The 24,418-nt window shown below is 52.9% G+C and overlaps 1 protein-coding gene across 1 annotated transcript in view; it reads left to right on the top strand.

The window, feature by feature from the left end:
• The window catches only part of P3H1 (prolyl 3-hydroxylase 1), a 28,815-nt gene extending 6,065 nt beyond the window's left edge, over positions 1-22,750 (top strand). Inside the window, exons 3-16 of the mRNA XM_061566118.1 lie at positions 11,112-11,264; positions 11,544-11,733; positions 12,445-12,576; positions 13,023-13,162; positions 13,648-13,737; positions 14,413-14,465; positions 14,818-14,939; positions 15,378-15,505; positions 15,827-15,922; positions 16,875-17,025; positions 17,475-17,592; positions 18,074-18,149; positions 18,816-18,956; positions 19,436-22,750. Of these exons, the coding sequence (XP_061422102.1) occupies positions 11,112-11,264; positions 11,544-11,733; positions 12,445-12,576; positions 13,023-13,162; positions 13,648-13,737; positions 14,413-14,465; positions 14,818-14,939; positions 15,378-15,505; positions 15,827-15,922; positions 16,875-17,025; positions 17,475-17,592; positions 18,074-18,149; positions 18,816-18,956; positions 19,436-19,528 (1,683 nt within the window). The 3' untranslated portion in view covers positions 19,529-22,750. The remainder of the gene's footprint in view (positions 1-11,111; positions 11,265-11,543; positions 11,734-12,444; positions 12,577-13,022; positions 13,163-13,647; positions 13,738-14,412; positions 14,466-14,817; positions 14,940-15,377; positions 15,506-15,826; positions 15,923-16,874; positions 17,026-17,474; positions 17,593-18,073; positions 18,150-18,815; positions 18,957-19,435) is intronic.
• Positions 22,751-24,418: the final 1,668 nt, after the last annotated feature.

Raw genomic sequence — 24,418 nt, 5'->3', positions numbered from 1 at the left:
GATTAACAAAACGAATTTTTTTTTACTGCATGTTTATCTGCGAAAAACTGTCGAGGATTGACAGTTGTCCACTTATCTTCAGGATGGTTGGAAACCACTGCCCTTTGTGATCTCTCATTGCCTATCTTGCAATACAAGGTGCCGCCCCTTAGTCTGTCCCACCCACTCACCCACCCACTCGCCCACCAATCCACCCACCCATGAACCCACCCACCAACCTACCCACCAACCTGCCAACCCATCAATCCACCCACCAATCCACCTATTCATGAACCAATGAACCACCAACCCACCCACCCATCACAATTCAATCTGTAGTGTCTCTCTCTATCTCTTTCCTGCCTCTCTGACATGACATCTGGAATTTCACCTCCTCATTAGGGAATTTGGGAGAATTCCAAAATTCCTTGAAGACCCAGGGACAAAAATTTGGGAATTGGGGAGAATTCCAAATCCCTTGGAGGCCCAGATTCCTGTCCATCTAACTCAAATGTCACATTCGGGCCGCGTGTACGTCAGCCATGGTGGGGAATCGAACTCTGGACGGCGAGTTCATCCCGCAGTGCTCAAACCGATGGAGCGCTACCCCACTCCAATTGGATGTCGTCGATAAAGATGAGGATATTACATGCAAATGCGTGGACTTGTACGATGCTTTGAAACACGCGCTTGTCTTCGAGATGAAATTATGTCTATTCTTATTCTTGGTTCTTTCGGTAAAGTCACGTAGAAGGGAAATAATAAAATAATAAAAATAAAACATAATATAATAAAATTTTCACGACGTTTCGGCCACAACGCAAGCAGCCGTCGTCAGGTGAAAAAACATTTTATATAATGTTTTATTGTTATTATATTATTATTTCCCTTCTACGTGACTTTACCGAAAGAGCCAACAATATGAATCCCTGCAGTCACGAAAGCTTTAAATCGAAATGTCTATTCTTGCGTAAGATTTTGGAAATGCATTCATGAGCTAAATGTCAAACGTGGACGTCTGCTGCGACGAGAGGGCTTCAGCAGCGAGAGAGTTTGCGTCGCTTTGCTGTTTGTTGTTCCTCCTCTTCCGTTGAAGGAGTGCAGACCGCAGTGGGTTCACTGTGGTTTGCTATTTGTTCCATTTAATTAGCAAGTTTGGAAACTTGACGGGGACCTGTCGGGGGCGAAACGCCTTTGCATATTTGCACACAGCCCTCTTGGCTCTGGTTTTGTTTGTCTCCAAAGTTTTGGGCAAAGCCCTGGCCAGTTTGTCTGATTTTACAATCGGGTTAGTTCCCAATAGCAACACTCATTCATACTAAAGTGTCATTCGTAGTGCATCATTTGTATGAGAGTTCATCAGGCCTCCTTCATCATCAGAATCTTTACGTAGACTGCAGGAGGAATCCAATGCGCTATGAAGCTCTTTTTCACAGTTGTCCAGTACGGGCGGGCCAGCAAGTTATGGATAGGGCAGACGGACAGAGCTCGTCCGTAAACGCTTTCCGCCTCGCTTGGAAAGTGTTAAAAAACGTGGGAGCAACGGCTCAAGTTGGAAAGCTGAAAAACCCGGAACGATAGCATCGCGTTCCTTGTTGCACGACGCTGCTCCATAGCCTTGTGCCGCACCGGGCCCTTCACCGCCCACGGCCTGGCAGATTCCCGTCGTTCCCATCGTCATTCTCAACTACAAAAGTGTGCGGTCGTGCCGTTTGCCACTGGCTGCCTAGCGGTTTTGGGCCCTTGCACCCGTGTTCAGGAACCGTGATGGATCGTGCCATCGCAGGACTGTGAGGGGGGAGGTGGCGATAGCTTGCGGAGGCCTTCGTCTAGCAGCGGAGAGACCAAGGCTGATGATGGCGATGACGATGTTGTCGACGATGAGTTGTGTGTTCCATCTCTCTCGAGGCCGTGCCACGTGGCCCTCCCCCACCCCTCTCCACTGGCGAGTGTCTCCGAAGGCTTCTTAAATATTTACTTGACAGTTGACGGCTCTTGTTTAGATTTTAGTTGCAGCCACCAACCCACCGCTCAACCCAACCCCCCCAAAATTTCGGCGTGGATACCGTGCAGGAGCAATTTAGAATGTGCACGGGGAAACGTCGGTGTTGCACCGTGACGACAACATACACTGATGGTCAACGTGAGACTATCGCTTTACCAACACCGCGTGGACTAGAGGTGTGGACATGTGATCTCTCTCTCTCGCACTGTGCGAGAAAGGATGGGAATGGGGTTAGGGCTAGAGGTTTTGTTTGGGTCGGCCGCCATACCATAAAGGGTTAGGGGACAGAGTTGATGTGAACCCCTAATCCTAGCTCACCCCCACAGCACTCATTCGATCGCCCGCTCGCTCACCCGCTTGCCCTCCCTGAACCCGATCCGTCCCTCCCCTCCACATCGTGAACCCCCGCCCCCCGCCCCCCCTGCCCCCCGCCCCCCCCCCATGCCCTGGAGTCTCCTCTAACCTGGCTGTGTTTCAGATTAAGCAACGTCCATCGTCTGCCGCGCATTCCCGGCAGGGCAGGCGCGCGGTGGAATGTCCATTCATTCGCTCGCCCCGCGCTCCGCACACAGAGCCTAGAATGTTCGCAGCATCGCCACCGCCACCCTCTCTCGTGTGCGTGGCAGCACCTGCATTGGCAACAGGTGGTCACGTCCAGCAGTGGATAGAGCATAGCTCGTGATGTGTGTGTGGGGAGCAGTCGTGTCGCGGTTAGCACCCTGCGCTGCAAACCCGGCTACCCGAGTTCGATTCCCGCCCAAGGCCAACAACGCCGGTGACGATTATCTGAACCGGTCCTGGGACTCCCCTAGGTCGATTCAACCTCAAATGAGTACCTGCTACGATGTGTGAACATCGCCACTCGGGAGACAAAGTTTGCCGGGAGTGGTGCTGTCCACCCGCCCCTTTGTGTGTTGTGCCGGCCTTCACCGTAGGCGCTCGCCCCAACAGTCTTGTTAACGGCAATATGGGTGGGGGAGAGATCTTTGTGTTTGTTTGACGGCGCCCATATTCATTCGCTGTGTAGTTCTTTGTTGTGGGATCGCTCGTGTTCAAATCCACGGCTGGCTTATCTCTGCGTGGATGCGAGCCGTTGACGTTTTGTTTGAAAAAAATTGCCCCCCTCTCTGTTGACGCGGTGAACGCGTAGAACCGACAGCGAGCGAGCGCGAGAGCGAGCGAACTGATGCTCGAAGTTCCGATGGTTTTCAAGAAGAAGGGTTGTAAAGTCGATTTTTGGCCTGAATGTAGCCAAATCTGTTCATTATCAGAATTATTTTTCATCCCAAATCCAAATATTTGTTTTAATATTTTAGGTTCCTAGCAACTTGACAGCCAGGAAGCTGTGATTGATGATTGGTTTCACTCATGTGGCAAGGGTCACCCTGAAGATCTACAATGCTCTAAGTCTTGCACGTAAACACTTACACTTGTACACTTCACCCATTGTCAGTGGACTGAGTAATGTGCCCCCGCACCCCCCCCCCCCCTTCGGCGCAGTGTGACGATGGTCGAGAATCACTGCGAGAGGTTTGGTGGGGAGGCCTTCATCCAGCAGTGGAATGATCATGGCTGGCGATGACGATGGTGGAGTGTGACGATGTAGCCGGTAGAAAGCAGGACCGCTCGACCCTCTCTCGGAAAGGTCGCGAGTTCAAATCCCTTTATTATAATTATTATTATTTTAATTTAATCAATTTGGGACGAGCGTTGGATAGTTAATTTCATTGTGTGTGTACACACAGTAACGCATCTGTTCCGTCTCGGGATTGAATTTCAGGATTAAAATTCCCCCACCCCAGCAGTCGACCACGGGTTGCCGTCGGTAGGGGCGTGCTGGCGTGCGCCCTGGGCCGGCAGTGTGCGGTTACCCGCCGGTAACACCGGCTCCTTTTGTGTCCCGGCCGCTCGCTCGCTCGCTCGCTCGGCCGACTGGCCGGCTGGCCGCAGGTACGGGCCCAGTGCGAGGAGAGAGTGTCTGTCTTGTCTGTGCGTCAAAGACGCAAGGGAGATGGACAAATAAATTGATGTACAAGCAGGCTTTCTTATCCGCTGCTCCTTACTCATTAGGGGCCAGCGACTCGCTGCCCGCTGGACTGCAGACTCGTCGGCAAGTCAACGGCGATTTTGGGGGCAGCCTTCATCCAGCAGTGGCTGACGATCCCCCCACCTCCTCCACCACCCAATTTACATCTGCTTTGTATTCCCTGTGTTTGTGTTTGATGTGGGCTTTGCCATTTCCCCACCGCCGTTCCCCCAAAGTGAAAGAGAAACGCCTCCTGCGTGAAAGACTCCGCGTCGCAGGAGATCCCCCGGCTTCAATCTCCCGAGGAGCTCATGGGCCACAACCCCTGAACCGCATCCACTGCACAAACCATGGGCCAGCAGCAGATGTGGTCACTTGATGATGATAATAATTCACAAATAGAAAATACAAAACTCTCCAGCCAGCGTGCGGAGACAGAGCCACGGGGAAATGCCATGACGACTCAATGGCCCGATTCACAAATACCAAGGAGGAGGAGGCATCATCGCAGCCGTGACGCACCGCTCCGCTACTACTGGTGTGATTATCTGGCTCGTTAACTACCTCGATGTAGAATCACGGCCATTGCTCTTCGTCGACGTCGGCCACACGATGATGAAGATGGCGAAGACCGTGGACAATTGAGAGTTGGCTCGGCTTTAAAAGTAGCGTTGGGAAAGAAAAGTAACGGTGCGTACGTGCGCGCGTGCGAGCGTGCGGGCGGGCGCATGACGTTATTAAGTCAGTGGAAAATATGACCTTACAATCTACAAAGCGAAAATGCCAGACGGATGACATAGGTGCGGACGCTGACTATGAGCAGATTTTCGCGGGGGGTGGGGATGGTGGTCGGGGCAGTAGCCCAGCCTTAACAAAACCACATCTTTTCAGGCAGGCCTGACCGTTTTTTTTTGTTTAAAATCCCAGAAAATCCTCGCCGAGTCCCAAGACTCACCGCGAACGCTGTCCCACGGATGTTAAAAACGGCTTGCCGCATCGGCTCTATCCATCTGCCTGTCTGCTTGCCTGTCTGTCTGCCTGTCTGTGAAGGGGGTGTTTGCTTTCGACTGTCCCTTGTACTGCCTGGCTCATCTGTAACGTCTGTCTCGTGTGCACCATCTGTCTCGTCTGCACAGCGAGTCTCGATTTGTCACTATAGCTCGTGAAAGATGAGGCGTACGGCACGAATTACATTTTACGATTGCGTTGTGTTGCGAGTAGAGACTTGCCCTGTAAGACAACAACCGAAACTTGACAATTTAAAAAAAGGAAACACCCCACCGGTAAAATGGCAAGCCCTTGTCCCGTGACGGCGACATCGGACGCCGTGCACACGCAAACCCCGATGACGTCGTTAACATGTGACATCATCTCGCGACCATGCCATTTGGCCGTGATGACCTCTTGACCTGCACGCGACCTCTTGACCTGCACGCTGCAGAATTATCTGCCATGTAACCCGCAGGCGGGGGAATCTTCTCCCTGGCGAGGAACAAATTGTACATTCAGATTCCTGCGGCGGACGACCGCATGCGGACACGTGCCCCTCGTTCCATTCCGTCACTGCAGAGAGAGACCCTTCCAGCGATCGAAGTCGAGTCAATTTAATATTTTTTGTTGAACACATGCCGCCACCTTCCTGGCACAAATCTGCCACTCGGGAACTCCATCACATTAAAACACTCGTAAAACATCAAAATAGAAAAATCTGGACAATGAGACAACAGAATACGATTGATCGTTGTGACCAAACACCGTTAATTGTTGCCCGGTCAAAAATATTCTCCCCCTCTAGTCCCCGATGAGTGCGGCTGAGATGCTCTTGCAGCGACTGATTAACATTACCGCCACGTAGGTTGTCGCGGTTGTGGCCGCGATGTGTTTTCGGATGGTACCGCACGTTCAAGGGACTGGGATTTGGTTCCTGTAGAGAGCTCCTGGCGGCACGCGGAGCGAAACGTCGGACATCGTGTCGGAACGACGCGCGGGCACGATCTGACGAAGACGGCTACACAGCACGGCCGCGAAACCCCCCACGTGGGAGAACTAAAGTACAGCACCCCAAGCATCTCAAGGGGGCCCCAAGAAAGCCACCTTAGAGCCGATAAATATTTATCGTTTGCAGGCCGCGTGTCGCGCCAAACGAGCTCGTGGGCCGTGCGTGGGCTCCCCTCCCTCCCCCCTCCGGACGTAACCCGACGCCCGACTCGGTCTCGGCAAAAAGAATCTCAAATATCCCGACCGACGGAGCGTTCTCCTACGTCGACGCAATGTCCCCGTCCCCCGGGTGCCCCCACCCCTCCACCCCCCCTACCCGCCCTCACTCCCGCGATTTAAGCATTGGTGGAAACTTTTCCCCGTTTTCCGTTCGACCCCGCACCCGCGTTTCACTTTTGCCCTGAACCCTCCCTCTGACGCCCCAGGGGCAGTCAGTGAAGTGGGGCATGTATGTGTGTGTGTGCGTGCACGCGTGTGCGATCGTGCGTGCGATCGTGCGTGCGATCGTGCAAGGGCGAGCAGAACGCGAGAGTGAGCACGTAGTCGTGGCATGAGACGGGCGCTTGAAGGATTCCAGAAAAGCTTTTGCACCGTTTGCATCAACCAAAATTGGCCGGTTGCCCTCCCTCCCACTTTCCTTCCCTGTCTGTCTATCCGTCCGTCTGTCTGTTCATCCTTTGCCCTGTCTTGCTCATCTCTCCCGTCCCGTCTGTCCGTCTGTGTACCGAGGGCAACAACAGCCCATGGGATGCCAGCTTGAAACGCTTTGGCCAGCGTTTCCTGGAGCAGAATGAGAGACGGAGAGACAAATAAACAATGCGGCGCAGTCCCCCTTCTTTTTAAAGAGCGTTCTGCGGAAATGAAAGTGCTACGCACACGCTAGTAGTTAACGTCTGCAGGGCTTGACCTGCCGATAAACCGGCGGCAGGATGACTGTGTGTGTGTGTGTAAGTGGTCGCTAACAGTACTTGCCCTAACAGTCTGTTAAACCTATACGGGGTGTCTTTGTTGTGTTTGTATGGGGAGCGGTAGTGCAGGGGTTAGCGCACTGCGCTACTAACCTGCCTACTGGAGTTCGAGTCCTGCTCGTGGTCAATAACAGGGGCAAGTATTTGAACTGGTCCTGGGAATACCCTAGGTCGACTCGGCCTTAAATAAGCATCTGGCACGATGTGTAAACATCAGCACTGGGAATACAGAGGCACGCCCCCTCCGTGTGCTGTGCCAGCCTTTATAAGTGCTCGCTAACATTATTTGCCCCCAACAGCTACACGGGGTATATGTCTTTGCCGCCTTGACATGTTCTTTGTCCCGTGCGCCGTTTCCTGTGTCCTGTGTCCAGTGCCCTGTGTCATGTTCTTTGTCCCGTGCGCCGTTTCCTGTGTCCTGTGTCCAGTGCCCTGTGTCATGTTCTTTGTCCCGTGCGCCGTTTCCTGTGTCCTGTGTCCAGTGCCCTGTGTCATGTTCTTTGTCCCGTGCGCCGTTTCCTGTGTCCTGTGTCCAGTGCCCTGTGTCATGTTCTTTGTCCCGTGCGCCGTTTCCTGTGTCTCCAGTGCCCTGTGTCATGTTCTTTGTCCCGTGCGCCGTTTCCTGTGTCCTGTGTCCAGTGCCCTGTGTCATGTTCTTTGTCCCGTGCGCCGTTTCCTGTGTCCTGTGTCCAGTGCCCTGTGTCATGTTCTTTGTCCCGTGCGCCGTTTCCTGTGTCCTGTGTCCAGTGCCCTGTGTCATGTTCTTTGTCCCGTGCGCCGTTTCCTGTGTCCTGTGTCCAGTGCCCTGTGTCATGTTCTTTGTCCCGTGCGCCGTTTCCTGTGTCCTGTGTCCAGTGCCCTGTGTCATGTTCTTTGTCCCGTGCGCCGTTTCCTGTGTCCTGTGTCCAGTGCCCTGTGTCATGTTCTTTGTCCCGTGCGCCGTTTCCTGTGTCCTGTGTCCAGTGCCCTGTGTCATGTTCTTTGTCCCGTGCGCCGTTTCCTGTGTCCTGTGTCCAGTGCCCTGTGTCATGTTCTTTGTCCCGTGCGCCGTTTCCTGTGTCCTGTGTCCAGTGCCCTGTGTCATGTTCTTTGTCCCGTGCGCCGTTTCCTGTGTCCTGTGTCCAGTGCCCTGTGTCATGTTCTTTGTCCCGTGCGCCGTTTCCTGTGTCCTGTGTCCAGTGCCCTGTGTCATGTTCTTTGTCCCGTGCGCCGTTTCCTGTGTCCTGTGTCCAGTGCCCTGTGTCATGTTCTTTGTCCCGTGCGCCGTTTCCTGTGTCCTGTGTCCAGTGCCCTGTGTCATGTTCTTTGTCCCGTGCGCCGTTTCCTGTGTCCTGTGTCCAGTGCCCTGTGTCATGTTCTTTGTCCCGTGCGCCGTTTCCTGTGTCCTGTGTCCAGTGCCCTGTGTCATGTTCTTTGTCCCGTGCGCCGTTTCCTGTGTCCTGTGTCCAGTGCCCTGTGTCATGTTCTTTGTCCCGTGCGCCGTTTCCTGTGTCCTGTGTCCAGTGCCCTGTGTCATGTTCTTTGTCCCGTGCGCCGTTTCCTGTGTCCTGTGTCCAGTGCCCTGTGTCATGTTCTTTGTCCCGTGCGCCGTTTCCTGTGTCCTGTGTCCAGTGCCCTGTGTCATGTTCTTTGTCCCGTGCGCCGTTTCCTGTGTCCTGTGTCCAGTGCCCTGTGTCATGTTCTTTGTCCCGTGCGCCGTTTCCTGTGTCCTGTGTCCAGTGCCCTGTGTCATGTTCTTTGTCCCGTGCGCCGTTTCCTGTGTCCTGTGTCCAGTGCCCTGTGTCATGTTCTTTGTCCCGTGCGCCGTTTCCTGTGTCCTGTGTCCAGTGCCCTGTGTCATGTTCTTTGTCCCGTGCGCCGTTTCCTGTGTCCTGTGTCCAGTGCCCTGTGTCATGTTCTTTGTCCCGTGCGCCGTTTCCTGTGTCCTGTGTCCAGTGCCCTGTGTCATGTTCTTTGTCCCGTGCGCCGTTTCCTGTGTCCTGTGTCCAGTGCCCTGTGTCATGTTCTTTGTCCCGTGCGCCGTTTCCTGTGTCCTGTGTCCAGTGCCCTGTGTCATGTTCTTTGTCCCGTGCGCCGTTTCCTGTGTCCTGTGTCCAGTGCCCTGTGTCATGTTCTTTGTCCCGTGCGCCGTTTCCTGTGTCCTGTGTCCAGTGCCCTGTGTCATGTTCTTTGTCCCGTGCGCCGTTTCCTGTGTCCTGTGTCCAGTGCCCTGTGTCATGTTCTTTGTCCCGTGCGCCGTTTCCTGTGTCCTGTGTCCAGTGCCCTGTGTCATGTTCTTTGTCCCGTGCGCCGTTTCCTGTGTCCTGTGTCCAGTGCCCTGTGTCATGTTCTTTGTCCCGTGCGCCGTTTCCTGTGTCCTGTGTCCAGTGCCCTGTGTCATGTTCTTTGTCCCGTGCGCCGTTTCCTGTGTCCTGTGTCCAGTGCCCTGTGTCATGTTCTTTGTCCCGTGCGCCGTTTCCTGTGTCCTGTGTCCAGTGCCCTGTGTCATGTTCTTTGTCCCGTGCGCCGTTTCCTGTGTCCTGTGTCCAGTGCCCTGTGTCATGTTCTTTGTCCCGTGCGCCGTTTCCTGTGTCCTGTGTCCAGTGCCCTGTGTCATGTTCTTTGTCCCGTGCGCCGTTTCCTGTGTCCTGTGTCCAGTGCCCTGTGTCCCATGCGGTCAGAATCGCCCTGCCGCTACCGCCCCCCACCCCCTCTCCCCCCCTGGTCTCGTGTGATGCGGTGCAATATGACGCGCGAGTGCAGTGGCCGTGTCAGACACGGCCGATATTGCTGCTCGGTTGAGTTCGCTGTTATATGACGCGGCGTTAATGAGCCGATGGCTCCCGCCCCCCCCGCCCAATATGATATGAACCAACGTGGCATCGCTATGAGGGACTTGCCTCTCCAGCAAACCGGCCACGTTGACCAAAGGCTTTTTTGGCCCAGTGATTTGGAGGAGTGTGTGCAAACTCGCGACCACATTGGCCTCCTAGTACCGCAAATGGGGGGATTGCATTCCGGAGACGGGCGCGCGTTGGTGATCGCTGCGGAGTCCGTGCGGCGTGCGCATGCCTCTTCCTCAACACATCCGTAAACGGCGAGCTTTATTTAGTGCCGCCGGGTAGGTGTTGGAAGCCAATTTTATTATCCGTCAACGATCCTTGGGTTGAGCCACGCAACGGATCTCGGCTGGGTGGGGGGGGTGTGGGTGGGGGGGTGTGGGTGGAGGGGTGTGGGTGGGTATTTCAGATAAAGTGCACCTGGCCTGGCACGGGCGCCGTCGTGACGTCATCGTCACTTGGTGGCGAGTGGCGGGTATTGGTATTTGAGATAATTTCTCCGTAAAGTGATTGCAGACCTTTGACAATACTCACAAGCAGCACGGTGTTAGACAATACGCACGGACAATGAGCACCAACAAGCTCAGTCATTCATACGCAAGTCGCACGCAAATGTGTCTTCAATTTTTTCTCAAACCGATGATCTGTGGGCACATGAACACTATTTCCGGGTAATCTGTTCCACAACTGTGGTCCCAAAACGGCACATGCGCTGTTCAGCGATTCCTCATCTCCCCCGCCTTGCTTGTAGTAATAACAATAATCAAAGAGCTTTGACGTAGGATAATTTACGGTTGGGAACATAATATTTTCCTAATCGTTGTGCCAAAATACGGCGGCTCCGTGTTTTTTTCGTGGCTGAAACGAGTTGTCACCGAACACATGAATTCATATCTTCTCCAGTTCTAACATAATTTGTTGTTTTACTTACGAGGAAGAGTTCTTGCTGTGGAATTCGGCTACGCTTTGTAGCGGTCTGTGTTGCATTTTTTGGAATTCCAGCGTACGTCCTTCGTCCCGTGTCTCCAGGTGTCCTGTGTCTCATGTCCCACTGGCTGTCTCCCAGAGTCCCGTGTCTCTATTATCTCCAGTGTCCCATCATTTGTCTACTTACACTATTTCACGTCTTAAATCCCACATCCTGATCACCGCATCCCACGCACTGATCCCCACGTCCTGGTGTCCCATGGCCTGATCTCCAAGTCCCCGTGTCCCACGGCCTCATCCCCATGTCCCATGGCCTGATCCCCGTTTCTCACGCTCTGATCCCCGTCTCCCCATGTCTCACGCCGTGATCCCCCTGTGTGCCGGCCCAGATGGACAACCTGGCGGCGGCGGCGGCAGCAGCGCACACGTTCTCGGTGGGGAACCCCGAGCACACGGAGATGAGGCAGAACCTGGAGTACTACCGCCAGGTGTACAATGTGGAGGCGCAGCACTTCGTCGACCGCGAGGCGCGGCCGCATCTTGTGAGCAGGGACATGCGGGGAGCAGGGGACATGGGTGGACATGGGAGGGGGACAGGCGGGGACACGCGGGGACATGTGGGAGAGGGACACGTTGGAAGAGGACAGGCGGGACACGTGGGAGAGGGACATGCGGGGACACGGAAGGGTGGGACATGCGGACACACGAGGGGAATCGCGCGCATGCGCAGACACAGACGCGTACATGTCTTTCGGAAGACAGGACGCTTTCTAGCAGGGCGTATGCGTGCGCGTGTGCATGATGGCGTGCGCCGGACACAGGACGCGTTCCAGCAGGGAGTGGAGCGCTACGCGGCGGAGGAGTTCCCAATCGCCGTGGAGTACATGGAGCTGGCGGTGGACGAGTATTTCGCTGCGGACTTGGAGTGCCGCGCGCAGTGCGAGGGCCCCTTCGAATTCGACGGCTACGCCTACCTGGACTACAACTCGGACCTCTACCAGGCCATGGCCGGTGAGCGTTGGGAGCAGGCTGCGCGAGTTGAATGCGGGGGTGGGGGAGGGGTGGGGTAACGATCGATAACTTGAAATCTCAATAAACGTGACGGACCTCGATGGAAGCGGGAAGCCGTGGAAATTAGCGAAAGTGAGAAATATTATTTGAGCGAGTTGAATGTGAAGAGATTGTACGTGTGCAGCCCGTGGTCAATCCACGGCTGGATTAGAGGGCCTCCACCACTCAATACAGTGATTAGCGTGCAGGTAAACGGGGAAATATTAAATTTCGGCTACAATCATCTTTTGGCAAGCCGTGACCCAAATCTCTCCCAGTCCGCCCCATCCCATGCGATCTCGGAAGCTAGGCAGCGGGCCTTGAGGCTGGATAGTGCTTGGATGGGCAGCCACCAATTCGTCTTTACATGTGGGCGAAAACCAGAGTGCCTTGGTGGAAACCCAGACGGAAACAGGTGGAGTCCACATTTTTGCCGCTCCTCCTCGACGCCCACGGGGGACGGGAGTTTCTCAACAACGTCTGTGCGGCGATCCACCAACCCTCCCTCGCCTGCTTCCTCCACAATGCCGGATCGCGGGCCGCGTGCGGCAGCGTGGCCACCACCGCCACCACCGCTACGACCGCCACTGCCACCGCCGCCCGTCCTTTTACCGAGAAAACGGAATGCCGCGGCTGACTCGAGCCCCACGTTCCTGCCCCCTCCCTTCGCAGACCACTACGTGCAGGTGCTGAACTGCCGGCATGACTGCGCTCGAGAGTTGTCCACCCGTCCCGGGCGCACGACGCCCATCGAGGACTTCCTGCCGGCGCATTACAACTACCTGCAGTTCGCGTACTACAAGAGTGAGTTCGCGAGCCGGGCGCTCCCGGTGCAGGCCCCTGTCGATGCCCATGGCTTTGGCAGCTGTTGTGATCGTGGCTCGCGTCCATTGTCGTCACCCTCTGAGCACCGCCACTAGCAGCACCAACGGCGGTAGCGGCACCAACAGCAGCACCAATGCCATGAATACCACCACCACCACCGCTGCTGCTGCTGCTGCGCTACCAGCACCTCTAGTACAACCAGCAACATGACGAGCACTATCAATAGCACCACCACTACCGCTGCTAGACAAGACCACCGCTATGACCAGTATCACCACGACTATTACCAGCATATCACCACGACTATCACCAGCATAAATCACTGCCCCCCCACCCCCCGCCCCCTACCGCGCCCTGCGCCGTCGTGCTTGCGCCGCTCAACCGGCGCGCCGTGCTCTCTGTCCCACGTGCGACGCCGCCGGCAGTGGAGGAGCTGGAGAGCGCCATCGCGTGCACGCGCTCCTACCTGCTGTTCCGCCCGGACGACGAGATCATGCAGCAGAACGAGCGCTTCTACGTGGCCACGCTGGGGGAGGCGGAGAGCGCCGGAATCGAGCCCCGCAAGGCGAGCGCCGACATTCACACAACCATGAGCACCAGCAGGACCACCACCACCACTCACACTACCACCACCACCACTACCGCCACTCGCACTACCACCACCACCACTACCACCACTCGCACTACCACCACTCGCACTACCACCACCACTACCACCACTCGCACTACCACCACCACCACTAGCACTACCACCACCACTCACACTACCGCCATCAACACTTGTATTACCAGCAGCACCACTAGCACTACCACCACTAGCACTACTACCACCACTAGCACTACCACCAGCACTAGAACTACTAACACCACTTGCACCACCACTAGCACCACCACCAGCACTACCACGAGCACCACCACCAGCACTAGCACAATCACCAACAGCAGGACCACTACTACCACCACCACCTCTACCACCACCACCACCACCACAGGAATGACACCCACCACCACAGCCGACGGTGCTGACGGTAAAACGGTTGTGCGGTGCAGGAAGTGGTGAGCTACGTGCAGCGCTCGCTGCTCGAGAAGGAGATGCTGTTCTTCGCCAGCGAGGCCTTCGCCACCACCTTCCTGGATCCCGTGAGTGGCGCGTAAAAGCACAACAACAACAATAATAATGACGTCATTAACAAAACTACATATGCCACGTGCGCAAGTTCGCAAACGGGCTATTCGTTGATTCGTCCGACTTCCTATTTACAAAGCTTCGGCTCTGTCCGTCCGTCTGTGATGGCGAGGGTGGGGCCTTGATCCGTCTGACGGCGAGGGTGCAGGGTCTTGGTAGTAGGGGAGCGGGGGGGTAGGTGGGGGGAGTGGGGGGGCTACAATCGATACACCCTTAATGTGCACTTATCTGTTTTTATCATCTTCTGAAGCATTCGTCCGTTCTGCCATTCAGTTTGTGAACGTGCTTCTAAGTTCACCTATGAATTACCGCAACATCCGTGTTGAGTCCGTTCAGCCATTGCGTGCGAGGTGGCACAACTTGAGATGCGTACACGGCAGGCGCCAATTACTCATTGATTGGTTGGCTGATGAACTGGTGGATTGATCGGTTGATTGATTAACTGGTTGATGGATTGATTGATTGTTGGTTGGCTAAATTGCTTGACTGATTATCAACTGGTGGAATGATTGACGGGATGACTGAGTAGTCGGCTGATTAACTGGTTAACTGCTCTGTCGACTGCTTGAGTGATAAGCTGGGCTAACTTCGACCCTCATGTCTCCCCTGCTGTACCTCCTGCTGCCCAGGACACCTGGACCCCTGACTCTGTGAAGCCTCAGAGCCTCCTCCAGCGACAGAGGTCAGCACTTTCGTTTGACCTCGCGTTCACTGTGGGCGATGCTGCGGGGGGTGGGGGGGATGGGGGGTGGGGGGAGAGTGAAGAAGGTGCTGATGGTAGAGATACCTCACAGTGGACGTTAAAGATCCCCTGACGTCATTTGCAAGAGTAGGCCCACTGTGTGTGACGTTGTTCATGTTGATATCGGTGGTGATGATGGTCGTGATAATCATTGATGACGATGATGGTGACGATCTCGACGATGATGGTGACGATCTCGACAATGGTGATGATGACGATGGTAATGAATGTGACGATGTCGATGCTGGTGACGAATGGGAACGATGGCGACGACGGTGCCCGTGCGATGCAGGACGGAGCGGAGCGCGACGTCGCGCATCTCGGAGGAAATCGGGAGCCTGATGCGCGAGATCGAGGAGATGGTGGAGGAGAAGACGCGCGAGCACACGCAGCTCGAGTCGCTCATCAAGGAAGGTACGGACCCCCACAACCCCACATCCCTCCCTCCGATTGACCGGCTTGTATTTGCCGCGTCGCTTGTGAGCACCGATTGGCTGGGTCGTTTCTCCGAAGCGGGGCGATCGCCTACTGTGCTCTCCTAGTGTGCGCCGATTGACTCGTTTGTTGCCTTGATGTGTATTGATTGGCCAGTTCTCAAACTGCGTGCCGATTGGCTTGTCAACGCCCTTTTCCGGTGTGTTTTCCACGGGTGTGCCGATTGGCTGTTGGCTGATATGTTCCAACCAAGCATCTCCTATAATGTGCGCATTGCTGGTTGGCCGGGGGGGTGATCGTCGTCTCCCCGCCTCCACGTGAATGCTCATTACCGATTGGCCGCGGGGATCGCAAAGTCCCCGCCCCCTCGTGAATGCCAAATACCGATTGGCCGCTGCGGCTGTTGTTGACGGACAGGTGGGCCGCTGCTGTACCCGGGCGTGGTGCTCACCATGGACTCGCGCGCCCTCAACGGATCGCAGCGCGCGCTACTCGACGATGTCATCACGGCCGAAGAGAGTAAAGAGCTGCTGGAGCTTGTTAACGTGCGTCGTTGCCCCCTCCACCCTCGCACCGTGCCCCCCACACCCCCCCTACCCCCGAATGTAATTAGATCATTTGCATAAAACAGGAACTAGTCGATTCGTACGAGCGCTGTGCATTGCATGCCTCGTGAGCGTTAAGTCGAATTTATTTGTAGAATGCAACATATCGGTTCCATTCTCGTGTTTTGTCTGCTGTCGGCTCGATGACGCGATCAGTCGCTCGTCGAGGCTGGGATGATGATGATGACGATGGTAACTTGCCAGCGTGTCGCAATGTTTGACCCCCTAACCCCGATTCCAACTCTTGACCCCAAACATCAGACGGCGGGAGCCTCGGGTGACGGTTACCGCGGCAAGCCCTCTCCTCACACGCCCAACGAGAAGTTTGATGGCATCACCGTCTACAAGGCGCTGCGGGTTAGACAAAGATCCCCCGTGTAGCCTTAACAGACTGATAGGGCAAGTGCTGTTAGCGAGCATCTATCAAATATTAACTATTTTTATTTTGCCAGGTAAGGCCCACTTTTTCAGAAGCAACCTGGCCACAAATGATAGCTCAACGAATTGGCTTATTATCATGTGCCAATTTATAGCAGCCAAATACTCTAAACCAACATCGATTTTAAATGTGGCAAAACCGGAGGACCCAGAGAAAAATCCACGTGACCATGGGGAGAGAGACATGCAAACTCCAAATATAAAGGCGTCAAGGTCAGAATCAAACCCACGACTTCCTGTATACCAGGCGAGGTAGTTAACATCTCGCCACCGTGGTGCCCCATGAACACGAGGGGGTGGGTGGCCAGAACCACGCTCAGCCACCTTTGTCTCCCCAGTGGTAATGTTTACACATCTCTCCAGGTACACATTTAAGACCTAGGGGGAGGCGCAGGACCGGTTCAGATATTATCACCGTTGTTGGCCGTGAGCGGGAATTGATCTCGGGTCGACGCGTTTGTAACGCAGTGCGCTAACCGCAGTACCACCGCTCCCCATTACGGGTTCGACACACACACAGGTCGCACAAACGTAGGCAACGTTAGATTAAGGGTATTGATTCGCATTTGCATGGCGCTTAAATACCTCGGAAACTCAGAGCCCTACAGCACTTCTTATATCAACCATCACATTGTGTTCGTGTCACCGTCACAATTTGCCATGTTGAAAACTTACTCCGTAATTTACTCTAAGGATGACACACAAAGCAACCATTGCCTCTACTATGAAAAACTTGACAGGACCCGCCTGAAAATTAGTCATGAGACTCGGCGAGGCTTTCTTTCCTGGGTATAAAATCGTAATCGCAATCATGATGACGATAAAAAAAATGTTCTCTGGCGAACGAACTGACCATTTACCGTGGTCGCAGTTTGGACAGGAGGGTCGCATCGCGCTGAAGACGGCGCGTCTCTTCTACGACGTGAGCGAGCGTGTGCGCAGCATCCTCGAGTCCTACTTTCGGCTCGAGTCGCCGCTCTACTTCTCCTACACGCACCTAGTGTGCCGCACGGCTATCGCAGGTACCCTCCCCTCTCCTGCTGCTCGTATGCGTGCGTGTGTGTCTTTGTGTGCCGTGTCGGCCTTAATATGTGCTCGCTAACAACACTTGCTGTTAGAGTCTGTTAAAGGCTCCATGGGTGGTCTTTGTACAAACGCGCACATGCAGGTGAGATGTTTTCAACCAATTAATGTTTAAATATACACGCACGACTATGTTCCGAGTATGCAGTAATGCCATCTCTGACGATGGTGGTAGATATGACAGTGATGACGAAGATGTTGCGACTGCTGGTGATGATGATAATCAAATTGATGATGACAACACAGTGATGATGACTACGCTAATGACTGTGATATGAGAATGATGATGATGCTGATGACAAAGACGACGACGATTATGTTGTTGCTGCTGGTGATGATCATGACAATGACGATGATGTTTAATGTACGCGCCATGCCGTGCCCCCAGGCCAACAGGACAACCGCTCAGACCTGAGCCACCCGATCCACGCCGACAACTGCGTTCTGGACCCCGAGAGCAAAAACTGCCTCAAGGAGCCTCCGGCCTACTTCTACCGAGACTACAGGTGGCGTGGGGGAGATAGCAGGGAACTAGCGGGGGGACTCGCAGAGGGAAGTTGTTGTGGCGTTGCCTGGAACTTAGGGGGTGCGTGTGTGTGTGAGAGCGAGTACCGTGGGGGAGCGGTGGTGTAGCGGTTAGCGCACTGCACTACGAACCCGGCGACCCGAGTTCGATTCCTGTTTACAGCCACCAACACCAGTGAGGATTATCTGAATCGGTTCTGGGCCTCCCCGAGGTCGACTCAGCCTCTAATAAGTGCCTGGTGCGATGTGTAAACATCGCCACTTGGGAGACAAAGGCGGCCGGCCGTGGTGCTGGCCACCCACCCCCTCGTGTGCCATGTCGGCTTTCATGGGTGGTTGCCAACAGGACTTGCTCCAACATTCTGTAAAGGATATACGGGGGATCTTTGTCTGTATATCATGCGGCATGTTATAAGTTGATATTATTTAGCACAACGAGTTTTACGCGTTTCCTCTCTGCAGCGCCATCTTGTACCTGAATGGAGGCTTCGAGGGTGGGAATTTTGTCTTCACGGAGTTGGATGCCGACACGGTCACGGTAAGGAGCTGCTCCTGCTACCTCTGTTGTTGCTGTTGCTGCTGCGTGGGAGGGGAGTGTTGGGTGAGGAGGGTTGATGAGTCGTGGCAGGCCTAATGTGTGGGTGATAAATAGTCAATTTTTTACTTGCAACGCGTAGACGGCGCTCAGTGTCCGCTCGCTCACGAGCTGTGAGAACAACCTCATTCAGACGCTGTCTTCCCGACAGACCTGTTCTTCACCTGAGGAAGGCTGCTTGCGTTGTGGCCGAAACGTCGTGAGAATTATTTTATTATGTTTTATTTTTATCATTTTATTATTTCCATTCTACGTGACTTTACCGAAAGAACCAAGAAGATGAATCCCTGCAGTCACGAAAGCTTTAAATCGAAACTGTGAGAACGACTCGGAGGCGCGAGCCGGAACCACCGACGAACGGGGGACGGGCGGCATCCGGGTAGTGAGCTGGCGCCAACAAATGCCCACGCTCTGCAGTCCTCTGTATATAAAAATATTTTTTCCAGACATTAATGAGTCGTTATTATGCATGTGGGAGGGAAAATTAATGACGCTGGATAAAATGATTACGAGATGAAGATGCTCGAGAAGATGACTGAATGTGGCGGCACTAACGGATGTTCCCCTAATCACCAATCTCCCTTCTTGCGTCCCCACCCCCCCCCCCAGGCGGAGGTGGTTCCGCAGGCGGGCAGGATGGTGGCCTTTTCGTCAGGAGGAGAGAACCCGCACGGTGTTCGCGCCGTCACCAAGGGTCAGCGCTGCGCCATGGCGCTGTGGTTCACGCTCAACCCCATCTTCCGCGAGAAGGTGCCCCACCCTCCCCATCCCTCTCTCCTCCCTCTCTGCCTCCCTCCCTCTCTGCCTCCCTCCGTCTGAAGCGATATCCATCATATTGCTAGGCTCTATAATATTCGTTAAACAACGAAGTCCATTCCCCTTCGCCCCCCAGCGCCTTCCTTAGCCCTCGGTCTCAAGAGCTGAGCTGACCGATCGTTCAGACGTGCGTGCGGACCCCGGAAATAACGGAACTCTCTCCTGCCCCCTCCCTCCGTCCTCCACCCCCCAAGAGTCCACGGGCCCCGCTATAATCCTAAGTCATTCCTGACAATGTAACTCTCTTTACTTGTCTGGGAGTCCTTAAAACGGACGAGGATGAAACCTGGGACGTTTTGTTGCCGTGAGCATCAAACGACGTGCGTGGGAATGTTTCACGCGTTTCGCTGGCTCTCGCGCCCCCCTTACATTACGCTTGTGTGTCTTTTTAAATCCCCCTCCCCCCGCCACAGGAGCGAATCAAGGCCGACGACCTCATAAAGATGCTCTTCACGGAACAACAAAGCGAAAGCGATCTCTTCCCCAACGCGCGGGACGAACTTTGAGAAGTGACACACAAGCGCACGGCACGGCACACCCGCTGCACGCACCCATGAGCGTTCACCGTCTGGATCGTTCTTTGTGACGAGAACGTTTCTTCAGCCGCAGTGGTTATTCCCGCCTGCGCTACATGACCTCGTGTCGTTGTAAATGAAGCTGATGTCAAAAGGTAGGAAAGTAAAAAAAAGTAAAAGAAAACTGCTTCGCGGGGGGCATGTGGCTCTGGTCACGTGACCCTTACCTGGCCATTAACGATGGATGGGCAGTTTTGACGAAAACCGTCGTGATAAAACACTGCCTTTTAACTCCAGAACGTGGTCTTCCAGTGTTTCAGGCCGATCGATGGATGATTGTGAACCCATTGCCCCGAAACCCGAGCTCATTTAATTTTTGTATTCTTCCTACGTTAATGTTGGGCACATGCACGTATCCGCCAGCGAGCACGTTCCGCACGGCACGATCGCCGTTGAGCTGCAGAGAATCTTGTTTTTCTGCATCATTGCGGGAATCCGCCACAGTGGTGTTAGAGATTTTATGAGATAGCATTTTTTTTATTTTACTCGCCACTTCCAACGCACTCCACGAAATGTTCCAACCCAAAATGTTTTTGTATCTAATAATAATTATATGTAAATTAAAAATAAGCAATTTTTACGATGTGCCGTACTGCGCTGAATGTGCAACCGTGGTGCTCGCACGCCTTGCCTTGTATTCGTACGCCGCGATGAATCTGCGATCACCGATCTGCTTTCGGGTTGAACCGCGGAATGTTCGTCAAGCATGTATGATGTGAGTCACGCTGCAGCACGTGCTGTGCTCGGGAGCTTCTCGGTGAAGTTTCTTCACGGAGCTCCCAGTACGTGGAGCGAAACGTCGGACGTTGCGCCCAACGACGTGCGGCGCGACCCACAAACACATCGGAGAGCTTTGCAGCGCAACCGCGGCGAACATACGTTGTGCTATCTGTGCTCTTGTTTTCCATGAGCACTGCAGCTTTGAGTGGTGATTGTGGAGTCTCTTTTTCACCACCGCCCAAGCTATTTTTAAATTTGAACTCCGCTCAGAAGTGACATCGACCCTCCGAGTTGTCCTCATGTTGTGGTTTTTTATTCATTCATTTTAGCTGCACTGATTGCTGTGTCCCCTCTTGGGGTCATGACCCACGGTTTGGAAATCCCTGCCCTTGGGAATTTCACGACTCGTGCCAAAAATACATCGAGAGACTGGCGTATCTTTTTTACGAGAAGGGGAAAGTGCATGATTATGCCAAGGCACTGTGGATCGGAACTCGGCAACAACTTTTCTGGCACGTGGTGATGTAATGGCTTCACATCATCGCGCGAGAAAAAGCGGGATCGGACGCCAGACGTGTCATTAAAATTGTCCACCGAGGAAAAAAAACGGAGCGAGTCGGTTTACATTAATTTCGGGACCATGGTTCTTCCCTGCAGAAGAAATTCGGTTGGGAACTCATCGGGTCATTACTTTGTTCTATAAATGAAGAAAGCGGTTTTGTCCAGCTCCTATTCGTCTTGGGTAGAAAAAAAACATTGGCACGAGCGAGTGGCCCTTTTTCTGTCGACACAGAAATTCGCCGGCCAACACGCACTGTCCCTCCGCAGCTGAAGTTGATGGCTGCCATTTGTCGTAAATGTAGTTTTCATAATCTCGAAAATTGGAGCGTACAAAACTGACACCCTTCTGTATGAGTCTTATCATTTCCACTCGAAAAAGGGGCAAAACACCTGCCCATTCATTGCTGCCTTCCTGTGTTTTAAGTTTTAAATGTTTTTATTCGCTACGTATGGTGCTAATGATTTTAATGCGTTCTTGACAAGCCTAATATTTTTTTACACTACTTTAAAGCCTATGATGTGTTTTTGGGTTATACCGCGTGTTGTCCGCATTGATATCCGATATTTTGCTCCGCGTGCTAGATGATCAGTTTCTGAAGAAAGCTCTTGCATTTTTTTCGAGAAGCATGTGGATCAAAACGTTGGACATCGTGCCAAGCAACACACGGTAAAAACCCAATAACCCCATAGGGAGCGCACCACAGCATGACCTCCGCAGTACTATTACTCCTCACATGAAAACCACTGAGCCTTGGCAAAAGCTAAACGTTTTGAGGTTATAATTCAGGAGAGTGATCGGAGGTAAACCCATTTGCTGGAACCTAGCACAAACCGCGAGCTGATGAACGTTTGCAAATGAAAATACTTCTCGTCGGCGTTGCCAGTAGCTTTCCGAATGCTTTATTTATACGCAATGAAATCACTTGGAAATGTTTTTTCGTGTTTTTATTGTACATATATATTTGTACGCGGGAGTTGTGATTCGCGCGTTTTGTACGTTGTGGGTGAGGCGAGTGCAAACTACCGTATTCTCCGGATTGTGAGAATTTCCCAGAGAGTGAGAGACTCGTCAAACGTGTGTCCGCTGTCCATAAAGGTAGACAGATCTGGTCGCACGCACACACACACACACGCCTACACACGGCCAGGTTGTAAGATGCACCACCAATGTTTACTTTAAAATAGAAAATATGGGGAGTGTACCGTGTAATCCAGAGAATACGGTACTTGCATAACTATCAGGTCTAAGCAAACGGGTCAAGAGATGACCTATTAACCTTTTGACCTAATTATGGCTGCTGATGTGTCATTTTTAGAATCGCCCACGCTGAATTTGTTGGGTACCACCTACATTTTTTTTAAGTTTGTAAAAAAAAAATTACAAATAGCATTGAATTGATGCAAAACGATCACGCAATAAAAAAAAAGTTTTCATGTCTGATTTATGTTTTCTTTCATCTACCCCACCACACTTTGATTCTATGTGAAGCCGGGTATTCCCCACAAACATGCAACGTTGGGCCAATGTTGGAATGTGATTGGAATCTTTGGGTCAACGTTGGGTCAACGTTGGGTCCACGTTGCAACTATGTTGCGGCTTTGGTAGACTGTTGAGTGGTATTGTGCCGGATACAATCTTGAGATATAATTTTTGTTCAATTGAAGGACATGGGTTTTTTTCTCTCTCCAGGTTTGTGGCATAACGTGGAGTGAATGTCACTGAAATTCACTTCACTTGAACTCTTTTTCCATACTCGGCCCGGTAAACATGGAATGTTGGGTCAAAAGTTCTAACCACATGCCAACGTTGGGCAAAAGATCTGACCACATGCCAACGTTAGGTCAACATGAGATGTGGCATCACCCATATGGGTTTGACCCTGGACAGTCCTGGAATTGACATTACTGTGTTTGGGTGGTGAGAATTGATCTGTACCGAACTTTTATCACTGTAAACTGCAATGTTTTGATAGACAGGATGACTGAGAAATAAATCCTGGTTTGGTCTACAGTGGGAAAAGTGGCAGCCCCTAAGGTCGAAACCGGGTCTAGATGAGGTTGCTTACTTCAATGCTGTTTGGTACAATAAAAATGGTCTGAAAAGGAAATAGACCGATGGACCAGACCATGTTTTAGTCGGAATGTGAAGGCATAACTGAGTTACGCTCATACACATTTACCTCAGAATCTAGCTTATACATAAATAAAGACCTTAATCTGTCTCAAAAACCTCTTGGGACTTCCCAACAAGGTATAAAGCTGACATTTGGTACATATTTAGCTTTTAGGACAGCAAAACAGAAACATCTTTAAATCCAAGATTGATTATTTAAAGGCCCCAAAATCTTGATTTGAAGTGCCCCATCAACATGTTTGTGCGTGATGTAATTCAGAAACCGCTTGAAATATAAGATAGCGTTTTTTTTCTTTTGATAGAGTGTTAAACAAATAAAATTCAATTGACAACCATTGTTCCTTTATTGTTTTTGAGATATTTCGGATTAAATCGGTTTTGAACGAAATAATACGCATTTTATGATGTTCAAATCTGGGTAATTCGAAAACCGTAAAAGATAGGAGCTTTCCCTCAGAGTATTAAGTTCCTGAATTTTTGTTCTTCCAATAGAAAATAGAATGGAATTTTTACATTGAGCGGTTTCCGATGGATTACGTCTTTAAATAGAAATTTAATCAAGTCAACAATTTTCGTTTTTTTGCGGTATTTTTAAAAGTAGCGCCTGATTGGAAAAAAAATTATCAGCTAAATTATATTTATTGAAAACTTTTGCATGGCGAAGACTGCCTTTATGAACCATCTTTCGGTAAAGTCACGTAGGTAGAAAAATAATAGATCACGACTTAAGTAGTATGGATTCATGCAGTCACAAAAGCTTTGAATCAAGATCAGCAACACACTCCTGCGGAGGGAGCTGGTAGGAACGTTGGGTTGCTCGGTCAATGGCCTGCAGGGTCAACGGCGGCGTGGTGTATTCCGCAAATATGGCCGACTGTGAGTGCGGGCACAAGCCGGCGTGAGTAGGTTAAACGTTGAGTTTTATAAGGGCACCACGGGGTGACCAGCCCCTCCCCACCCAGCCCCACCCCTCCCACCCCCCACCCAGCCCCTCCCCACCCAGCCCCTCTCCACCCAGCCCCACCCCTCCCACCCCCCACCTAGCCCCACCCTCCCCACCCAGTCCCTCTCCACCCTCCCCACCCAGCCCCTCCCCACCCAGCCCCACCCTCCCCACCCAGCCCCTCTCCACCCTCCCCACCTAGCCCCTCCCCATCCAGCCCCACCCCTCCCACCGCCCCACCCAGCCCCTCCCCACCCAGCCCCACCCTCCCCACCCAGCCCCTCCCTCCCCACCCAGCCCCTCCCTGCACGACGGACACAATAATCCCCTGTGGGCTCGTGTAACCAGGAGGCTCCTACCAGTACAATAGGATTGTGCGTGTGTCTGTCTGCAACTTACCTGGATGACGTCATGCCAGATTGGGGTGCGGTGAGAAGGGGGGTTGATGACATCATAAAGGCTG

Source organism: Lethenteron reissneri, chromosome 36 (genome assembly GCF_015708825.2).
Source record: "Lethenteron reissneri isolate LAM-NWPU_2019-01 chromosome 36, ASM1570882v1, whole genome shotgun sequence".
Lineage (NCBI taxonomy): Eukaryota > Metazoa > Chordata > Hyperoartia > Petromyzontiformes > Petromyzontidae > Lethenteron > Lethenteron reissneri.
This window is presented reverse-complemented; position numbering and strand designations above follow the sequence as displayed.